General features: G+C 30.8%; 1 protein-coding gene across 2 annotated transcripts; it reads left to right on the forward strand.

Moving 5' to 3' along the window:
• The first annotated feature begins 4,049 nt into the window (after positions 1 to 4,049).
• LOC111884956 (nucleolar complex-associated protein 3) lies at positions 4,050 to 9,237 on the forward strand. Of its 2 annotated transcripts, none has more exons than XM_023881259.3 (13): positions 4,050 to 4,206; positions 4,726 to 4,925; positions 5,006 to 5,169; positions 5,263 to 5,474; positions 5,556 to 5,764; positions 5,857 to 5,959; positions 6,056 to 6,219; positions 6,313 to 6,451; positions 7,188 to 7,495; positions 7,578 to 7,913; positions 8,005 to 8,144; positions 8,420 to 8,517; positions 8,617 to 9,237. In XM_023881259.3, the coding sequence occupies exons 2-13, from the start codon at positions 4,762 to 4,764 to the stop codon at positions 9,070 to 9,072; spliced, it is 2,493 nt and encodes an 830-aa protein (XP_023737027.1). In that variant the 5' UTR covers positions 4,050 to 4,206; positions 4,726 to 4,761; the 3' UTR covers positions 9,073 to 9,237. The 2 variants fall into 2 exon arrangements, with proteins under 2 accessions (XP_023737027.1, XP_023737028.1); XM_023881260.3 differs by having other exon boundaries at positions 4,164 to 4,287.
• Positions 9,238 to 10,980: the final 1,743 nt, after the last annotated feature.

Here is a 10,980-nt window from a genome sequence, read left to right on the forward strand (position 1 = left end):
ATATATATATATATATATATATATATATATATATATATATATATATATATATATATATATATAGGGTTAGGTTATTTTGTTTTCACTATCTATTGTGTGCATGTATGATTGATTCTGCACCAATCATTTTAGTTATTTTAAAAAAGTAATTAATGCATATTACATATTGAAGATATAATGGATATTAATTACATCTTCAACATTTAATATGCATTAATTACTTTCTTAAAATAACTAAAATGATTGGTCCAGAATTAATTATACATGCACACAATAGATAGTCAAAACATTTAAACCTAACTCTCTCTTTCTCTCTCTCTCTCTCTCTCTCTCTCTCTATATATATATATATATATATATATATATATATATATATATATATATATATATATATATATATATATATATATATATATATATATAGGAAGGCGTGGAGTGTGTCTCCATTATGCTCTTTGTATATATATATATATATATATATATATATATATATATATATATATATATATATATATATATATATATATATATATATATATATATATATATATATATATATATATATATATATATATATATATATATAGGAAGGCGTGGAGTGTGTCTCCATTATGCTCTTTGTAGATTTTTTTTCTTGTAATTTCAATTTTCGTACTTTCACTTTTGGTATGGCTAATTTCAGGCTAGTCTTTAATTTTAATTTCGTCTTTTTACCGTTAAAGAATATGAGATAAATTTCATACTCTTGTATTCCTCATATATTCCTCATAGACAATATTATTTAACCCGTGAATTTAAGATTATTTGAACCAATTTAAAGGTGGGGAACTAAATGAAATGGTCCATTGGATCAGATTAAATGAATAATTTTCAATACAAAACCTTAAATGTGTTTGAAAGTAATAAATTTGATTGACAAATAAATATAATAAATGGTTGAAAAGAGCATATACCTAAACAAATACGAAATAAATATAATAAATGATTCAGATGACTTTATTAGGGTTTTTATTTCAATATACCTAACACATTTTAAATGATGCCACCAATACTTATGTTTTCTTAATTATAACCTTTAATTCAATTTCCACCAACCTTAGTTACTCTATATTATTATGACGTATATATATGTATTTGTTTTCTTTTTTTAAAACTTGAGCAACCATTGATGATCGTTTGTCATTCACCACGTATGCTCAAAGTTGAAAGCTAAACTCCGAAAACCACCACTTAAACAATTAATACATATATTTATAGGCAACACAAATCATTTTTTCATTCTTACATGTGTAATAAAAACATATTTTCTGAAAATTGGAAGCATATGTTGACGTAAACTAAGGACCGATGGATGCTAGTAGTTATCATAAATACATCTTCAACCTTTTGCTACTTGATTTGTCGTGAAATGATTTCTAAAACAATATATGCATTCAAATTCATTTGACGGCTAACAGCACATGTTAGACCCGTGTCTTATTGTATTTGTTTTTATTTTGGTAGCTATTTGCTTGTTGTTTAATAACATTTAACTGTTTTTAAAAACTCATTTTTTTTTAAAATGAGAACACAGGGATGTTTCTTTTACTTACAATTCTTAATATATGAAAAACTTAGGGCGTGTTCGGCAAAAACTAGCTGGTAGCGGGAAGCGGGTAGCTTTTTTTTTTATTTTGGAGCGTTTTGTTGAAAGTTATTTCATGTAGCTTTTAATTTTGGGGTTTTTTTTTTGTTTAGGCTAAAAGCTAAACGCTCTCGTTGCCGAACGATGCTTTTTCTTAAAGCTAGAAGTTAGAAGCTCCCAAAAGCTACGTGCCGAACACGCCCTTAGAAGTTCAGTTTATATATTATTTTTGGAAAAGGCAAATTTTATTAATAATGAACCCCCGACTAGCTAGTAACTAGCGAGAGACCAGAGAGAGCAACCAAGACAACTACAAAGAGTAAAGTACAATGTTATTAAGTGTGGAATGAAACATATATTCACTCTACCCACTCACAAATTCCTCCTTTCCCCTGCATTTGCTCTGAAAATACACCCGTGATTTTACAGCCTATGCATCGCTTGTGGGATTTATAAATACAACATTGAACACTCGATTGAACATCCTTACAACTAATTTGAATTGTTACTAATTCAATGAGCAAAAAATGGATTTCACGATTCAAATTTACAACTAATTTGAGTAGTTACTAATTCAATGAGCAAAAAATGGCTTTGATATTCAGCCTCATAGCTTTTGAAAATGCAAGAATTATTCAGTTTTCTATGCATCTATACACATGATCAAGGCATCGAAAATAAAAATAAAATCCCTATATGTATATACCCTAGGATCTATGTTTTACTAATTATAGCAACCTACTTTGAAATCGAACTAAAGAAAGGTAAGAACACTAACCTCTTGATCTTTAGACCATGTAACTGACAACTCTTGCAAATGATGAAGGATCCAAAGGAGAATCCCTTTAATGTAGTCAGAACCAAGACTCTAATAAGCAAACAAGGAAAATCCCAATGAGGAATAAGTCGAAATTTCTATATCCTAAGAGAGAGGATATAAATTTTGACCTCATGGAGATATAGGATAGAAGGTGAACGGAAATTAGGAGTTAGGATGCCCTTGGGTTTGATCCTAAGCCTTTTATTTATAGGCTCCAGTTAAATCATTAAGCCAGTCAGATTCCTAAGGATAATCCTTATCCTTATCAAAACCCATCATATAAAAGAATATATATCCTTAATTCCATTCCATCTTCTTCAAAGAGGCTTCTAGAATATTCTAATTAATCTTTAGAACTAATTAATATTCAAGCCTTTTAATTAATTAAATCCTTTTAGCTAATTACGAAAATAATTCTCTTTTAATTTATTAATTACTTAATAAATTAATAACTTTTTTTTTCATTTCCTTATTGCTAATTGTGTCATGAGGTCAACCAAAAAGGAGATAATTATTATTTAGAAATATTACCAATAGTTAATGACTTTGGACATTATCTCCAATGAAAATATATACCAAACCTAACACAATGAAACTCAAACCACCACTAAGCATGCATATAACCAAGAATTTCATAATTGACCCATTAATATGAAAGATTGCAACATAAACATAGTCGCACAAACAGTCAAATTGAGAAATGATATGCAGAGAAATTGAGAAATAATACCTTAACTTAAAGAAATTATCTGGATCATAAATGCTTGTTCCTCTAAGAACTGCAAACTGAGTAGATTTATTTGAAAATTAAAACCCAAAGCGAAATATACAAACAAATGATTACTGGTACAAATAATCACAAAGCAAAAGATAAATCCAACAACAAGAAGCTCCAATTTCATAAAATGTATAAAACAATTAAATGTAATAAATGGCAACAAAAAACAATTCCATCAACTCATATTCAATCAACGATACACAATCCTATAAAAAAAGTTAAAATAATCAAGCCAATGATTTTACTCCACAACTAAGATATGCCATCTTTAATATCAGATTCCTCCTAAAACAGATAAAAACGTGTTTATCCTTTTGCATAGTAACGTCAAATATGAAACAATCATTCTAAAATATAATCAAAATTTCTTATGTTTGGAGGAAGTGATGGAGTGTAGTAATAAAACAACAATTTTATAAATTGAAATATTTGAAGTTTCACATGAAAGAGGGGAAATTCATTGAATATCTTGAGAATGAGATATTATATGTAATATTAAAAAGACGCAATCAATATTCATTAAAAAATCTCAAACACTTGTTATCAAATACTATTTAATAAATTTCATCATTTATAAGGATTATACATTTATACTTATTGAAACATTAATTTAATATCCGACCTTCATATCTATTGCAAAAGGTTGGATGTTTAAGCCCAAAATGAGAGATCATATTGTCCACTTCATTCGTTAAGTATTTAAAAATTTACAAGTTTTTAAACGCTCTACTAAAAACAAAGTCCAATATAATCTCTATAATCATATTTGACAGAAAAAAGAAAATTTTGGCCCGAACCATATAAAAGTTTGTTGTTTGGATCCATAACCAAATCGATGGACCCACCCAGCATCAAAATTTGGCCCATTGGACTTTACATGTGTATATTAGGTTAACGTATTTATTATTGTTAGTTTTTGGATTTGGGGGTTTTGCTTAAACCCCAATTCCGATTCTTCCGTCGAGGAACCCCCGCCATTAACAGGTACGTCTTCATTTCTTCGCTACAGCTACTCACGAAACGCACCGAAAAGATTTCAGAACTTCGATTTGATACGAGAACTCGGTTGGTTTTCATGCTTTGGGTTTACTACTACAAACTGTACCATTTTATGATTAAGTTTGGGTGTTTGTATGATTGCTTATGTTTGAGTTTTGTTATTGTTTCGTGATTATTCTTCAATTAATCTGTTCGTTATGTTTATATGCTGAATAATGGTTACGAAACAATTAGTTACCCAGCTGTTCTTTGTCAACTCAATTAGTGTATTTCCTTAAGCTCAGTTAAGGAAAAGGACAATATTTGTTTAGATTACTCTTATGCTTGGTGTTATTTCGACGAATCTTCAACATGTAATTGATAACCAACCACATTGAACTTTATAGGTATTATATGCAACATTTGCATCTTTATTACAGCTGTTTTAAAACTGTAACCAATTTCAGTGAGGCTACATGAAACTGAAACTGAAACTGAAACTAGTATGCTGATTCTTTTGTGAAGGACTATTAAGACAACAATTTAACGCCATATCAAATAATGGGGAAGAAGAAACAGAAACAGAAAGTGGTGCTACCACCAGAGCTTCCACCAGATGTGCCTGAGGATGAAATTGAAGTCTCAGATGAGGACTTAGATTTTGTCAATAAAAACCAAGAGTATGCTGGCTTTGTATCAAAACTGGATACCCAGTCAATTACTAGGTGAATAACTAAACACGTTCAGTCTTTATGCTTTCATAACATGTGCTCATTGTTTCATTTAATAATTTTATTCATTATAGACATATCAATCGTGTTGCTGATGTGAAAGAAGATGCTCTTGAGTCTTTGTATGAAAAACGATCGAGGAAAAAGTCATTAGCTACTGACAATACACAACTTGAAGTTGATCCTGTAGATGCTCTCCCAGTTAAGACCTTAGATGGAGAAGTCTATTACAGAAAAGGTAACTGGAAGTCTGGATCTTAGCATTGCTTTTACACATTGGTAAATTAAGAATCAAGATTTTTAGACTTTTCTGTTTCACATTTTTATGTAGTGTCAAAGGGCCCAAATAATTTTAAGAATGCACAAATCGAGGATGAAACTGTGGGTGAAAATGATGATATAGCCCATGACAATGGTGTTATGAAGTTGACAAAAGCAGAAAAAAGGGCGAAACTTAAAAAGTCGAGGAAAGAGGCAAAGAAACAAGGGACACCAGTAACAGAAGTGGAGGAAGTGCAACAAACCTCTCAAGCTGAAGTTTTGGTAACTTAATTTGCTATAAATTGTTTCTCTTGTTTCAACCCTTCAATCATGTAACTATTTTATATATATTTTATTATCTAGGCTGAGGTGGAAAAAGATCTCTCAGTTGAAGAATCCAATGAGAAGAAGAAATTTAGGCTTGCTGAGCTTGGAACATCAATGCTCACAGATCCTGAAGGCAATATAAAATCTTTAAAAGAAATGCTGCAATTATGTAAAGATGGAGATCCAGCTATATCAATACTAGGTCTAAAATCTTTGCTAGCTGTTTTCAAAGACATCATCCCTGGGTATATAATATATTTATTTATAAATTTATAAATGCTATTAGCTTGTATTAATGTTATTTTAATCTCTAACTATCTATCATTGTGGAAAACAGAAACCGAATTAGGCTACCTACTGATAAAGAGCTAGCAATGGTTGTGTCAAAGGATGTCAAGAAAACCCGTTTCTATGAATCCACACTTCTAACTGTGTACAAGGTTTGATTTTGAGTTTTTGATACACATTGTTTTTAGCTATTTATGGTTATTAACCTATTATAAATAATAATGTTTTATTTGGTTGAATATCAATAGGCATACCTTCAAAAGTTAATGGGATTAGAAAAAGTAGCTGGTTTTAAACGTGTAGCCATTCGTTGCATTTGTACACTTTTGGAGGCAAACCCACGTTTCAATTTTTGTGAAAGTTTGTTGGGAATTGTTATGAAGAATATAAGCTCCACAGATGATGTCATAAGGTTTTTTACTTTGACTTTTTATGTTGTTTTTTGTATTTCCGTTATTACCCTTTTTCTTTTGGCTCATCAAAATGGTACTACACATGTGAACAGAAAACTGTGTTGCAACACAATTAAGTCACTTTTCACAAATGAGGGAAAACATGGTGGTGAAGTTACCGTGGAGGCTGTTCAACTTATTGCTAATCTTGTAAAAGCCCATGATTGTGATTTACATCCTGATTCTGTTGAGGTAATTATTCATGTGCTTGCTTCTATATATATTTTATAGATCTTATAGTAAATTACAAGTTTGGTCCTCTTCCTTTACTCAAAATCGCAAGTTTGGTCCATTTTTTGAAATGTTCCTGAAGCTGTCCTTATGTTTGCATTTTGTTGAGGATTTAGTCTCTCTGACAAAGAAATGCTAGTCTTAAATGAAAGACTAAATTACATTTCTGGTCCCTAAGTATAGCTGATTTTAAAAATTTTGGTCCTGGAAAGTGTTCTTTTTCAATTTTGGTTCTTATTTGAAGTTCGTGCGATGTTTTTGATCTGTGTTTTCACTAAATGACTATATTTGGTCCCTGAGTATTGCTGATTTCTGCAAATTTGGTCCCCAAAATACAGTCATTTAACTTGGAACACGGGCCAAAACGTTACAAAACCTCAAATAAGAACAAAAATTGTTAAGAGAAAATTTTTTGGGACCAAAATTGAAAAATCAGCTAAACTCAGGGACCTAAAATTAATTTACTCCAAAAGAAATAATTTGGACCGAACCCACGATTTTCAATAAAGCACATGGACCAAATACGCAAAGGATTTCAAAATTATGACTTGTTGGGAAACTTCCAAAAAGGGGGACCTAATTTTCAACTTTGAGTGAAGAACAGGGACTAAACCTGTAGTTTACTCTAATTCTTATGTTTTAGGAGTTTCAAACTTTGTGAGACGTTACTGATTGGATTTTATTTTTTTGTATGCAGGTTTTCTTGTCCCTCTCGTTTGATGAGGATCTTAGGAAGCCTGAAGCTCCTAAAAAATTAGACAATAAGACCAAAAAAAAGAATTTTAAAAAAGGAAGAAGAAATGATGATCCAAATCAAGTGCCAGCTAGTGATAAAAAGAAAAATAAACAAGAAATGATGTCGAAGACTAGAGAGGAAGTCAAAGCTGAGTTCATGGCTGCATCATTTGCACAAGATGCAATGGAAAAGAGAAGGATACAATCCGATACTCTTTCAGCTGTATTTCAAACATACTTCCGTATTTTAAAGCATACAATGCACTCAGGGTATGTACATACGTATTTTAAAATCGTATTTTTTCGAATATTATATCATATCTTAAAACATATTATAATTTTCTTGATTCAGAAAAGAAGGAAATGAATCGATATCTGGTCCTTTTGGGGAGCATCCACTTCTTGCTCCATGTCTGAATGGAATTGGGAAATTCTCTCATTTAATCGATTTGGATTTCATGGCTGATTTAATGAACTATCTTAGAAAGCTTGCCGGAGGAACTAGTGATTCCAATGGCGGAGGAATCACTGATTCCAGTCCTCCAAGCCGTTTGACTGTGTCAGAACGGTTGAGGTGTTGCATAGTTGCTTTCAAAGTGATGAGGAGCAATCTTGATGCCTTAAATGTCGATTTACAGGACTTCTTCATTCAGCTTTATAATCTCATACTTGAATACAGACCTGGGAGGTTCGTATTCATAAATTATAATATTATATTAAATTAAATTTTTACAAGCTTAAGAATGAACTTTTAATAGAAAAAAATAAAAAATTTATAGAGACCAAGGGGAAGTTTTAGCTGAAGCCATGAAGATAATGTTGTGTGATGATAGACAGCATGACATGCAACGCGCCGCTGCTTTTATTAAACGTTTGGCTTCGTTCTCTTTATGCTTTGGAGCTGCAGAATCCATGGCTGGTAACCCCCAATACTTTCTCGGGTTATATTTTGGTTGATCAGGATGAGGAGGGCATTTATGTCTTTTTACACAAACATGTGATCGAGAGCTAGTCCTGACCCAACCTTTTTGCTTGGGACGAAAATTGCAACTTTTCTCCCTTTCAGTCAATGCATGTCAAACACAGTCCAACCTATTCTGTCATGTCATGTCAGTCTCACAGTACAACCTGTTCTGTTCTGTCATATCTTGTCAGACTTTTAAAAAAATTTTATTTTATTTTATTGTGATTCAGCGTTGGTTACTTTAAAGCATCTTCTTCAAAAAAACGTCAAGTGTCGCGATCTTTTAGAAAATGATGTTGGAGGTGGCTCGCTTTCAGGTTCTATCGCGGTAAGACACTAAGACTATTTAAATGTACCTTTTTCAAGAAATAGCAATGTACTCTCATTACTTTGTTATTTATAACATTGTATTCATATGAAATTGTAGAAATATCAACCATATGCTACGGATCCAAGCCTAAGTGGTGCATTTGCAACGGTTCTTTGGGAACTAACACTTCTATCAAAACATTATCATCCAACTGTGTCAACAATTGCATCCGGGATTTCAACAATTACAAATGCACATGATCAAGTTTATCGAGCAAATGTTTCTCCCCAACAAGCTTTCATGGACATGAAGGTTGACCAGGAGAGTTTTGTTCCCAAGAGTGGTCAAAAGTCAAACAAGCGGAAGAAGGGCGGCAAGACGGCAGCTCCGGAGACGGCAGATGGTGGAGCGGTGGTGGATGAGGAGGCGGTGAGGGTTAAGTTGTCGGACCATTTCTTGCTTGTGAATGAGATGGAAGAGAATGAGAGGTTGAGACGGGAGTTGGAACGAACGAAATTAGGGTTACAGCTTTATAAAGAGTATAAGAAGCAAAAGAAACAGAAAACTAAATAGGGTTTTGGATTTATTTATTTTTGGTATATTTGATTGTGTTTTGAAGGGAATCATGCTTTGAATTTTGTTATAATGTGAGGTTAATTTTGGTGATGGATGGATATTTATGACTTAATGCAGAAAGAATTTGTTCAACGAAAAAAAACTTCTTTTATCAAAGTCTGCTAATTATTTATTTTTTACAATCTTGTTCTCATCTATCTTTACTTTTCATTTCTTTCGAATGCGTTTTTCCAATGTTCTTTGGACAACTAGAGTGGTTGTTTCTTTTTTGCTTAATCTGAACATGATGATTGAATTGGTTAAATAAAAGAATCTGGCGTAATATATTAATTTTACAAACAATTTAGTTTTCTGTTAAACAAATTTATCTTATAACATGCTATATTGCTCTCGTTAAACAATTTTATCTATACACTATTTAATCGATAGAAAAAACAAAACGTATCGTACTAAGAAAAAAAAAAAAAAAATCAGTGTCTATAATTTCGTAAGATGATCTTGTAAAATCATATACATATTTGTCAAACATAAGTGCAAAACCAATTATTAGGTCAGTAAATGTATTATGATCTATGGGTCTAAGTCAAGAATGTATTAAAGTAAATGATCCTTATAATAGAAATTATAAATAAATATGTAAACGGAAAAATATAATATTGTTATAAGGACTAAGGTGTTGAACGGTTGTATTAAGGAAGATGGTGACATGTTTGAATATTCTATATTTTTGTTAAATTATTATTGTCGTATTTTGTATATTTGATTATTGAGGTTAGAATGAAGAGTGTGTTTGATTCGATTGTGATAAAAAACAGTTTGAAGTTTGAACATTCCACTTCGGCTGGGGTGGCTAATGATTTAATGCAAGGGACAAATTATTAATAACACGCGTCAACAAGGGTCAGATCCTATTAGGTCATAACTTTTGTATATTTATTTGACGAGTAATTAATACTATAATATTAAATAATACAGGGGCTTATAAATATTATTATATTTTGGGTTTTACAGTTTTTACCTTTTTAGTATATTTTATTTCGTTTTTTTTACAAAACGGTTTTACAATGATCTTATATTTACGGTTTAACAAGTATTAAAAATAAATAAATTTTTGTTACTCACTCTGTCCCAAAATTATTATTCACAGACAAAAAAACACACATATTAAGAAAACATTAATTAACACTAATTTTATTATATGAAATGACAATTTTATAATTTTGTTGCATTTAATTTCATAGTAGTTTAACTAATAACGAAGGGTATTTAGATAAAAATGATATTTATTTTTAGAAGTAAACTATTATTTTGGGACAAACCAAAAAGAAAACATGAACTTTTAATATGTGACGGAGGGAGTATAACATGATGATATTATATTTGTGACTCATTAGGCTATATGGTGGCATGCGATGCTTACCCTCGGCAAGCTGATTTGACATTATTACTGACTGTAAACATCATGTCTTATCCATTTTTTCACTGCCAGTATAATATCAGCTGTAGCTTTCCACTGACGGTAAATCTGAAAAGTATGAACGTTGGCAACCAGCTAACTTTTTTTTTTATCACATTTAGCACTATATATATATATATATATATATATATATATATATATATATATATATATATATATATATATATATATATATATAGACACATATTTACCATTCATTTTAGGGTAAATTACATCAATTGTCTATCATGCATGTGCAAAAAACATATTTACTCCTTATTTTTAAACATTAACTCGGATCGTCCCTTATATTGGAAAAATATGGACGTTTCGCCCCTCGTTACTTTAAATTTACATGGTTCATCGCTTGTGAGACATGGAATGACTAAAATACCCTTTACAATTTATTTTCAGTTATTCTTGATTTTTCTAATTAATTTCTAATTCTA

Source organism: Lactuca sativa, chromosome 7 (genome assembly GCF_002870075.4).
Source record: "Lactuca sativa cultivar Salinas chromosome 7, Lsat_Salinas_v11, whole genome shotgun sequence".
NCBI lineage: Eukaryota > Viridiplantae > Streptophyta > Magnoliopsida > Asterales > Asteraceae > Lactuca > Lactuca sativa.

Coding starts and splice junctions, on each gene's coding strand:
- LOC111884956 (XM_023881259.3), top strand. CDS start 4,762: ATGGGGAAGAAGAAACAGAAACAGAAAGTGGTGCTACCACCAGAGCTT. Junction 5,765..5,856: donor TTCAAAGACATCATCCCTGG/GTATATAATATA, acceptor TGTGGAAAACAG/AAACCGAATTAGGCTACCTA. Junction 7,496..7,577: donor AAGCATACAATGCACTCAGG/GTATGTACATAC, acceptor TTCTTGATTCAG/AAAAGAAGGAAATGAATCGA.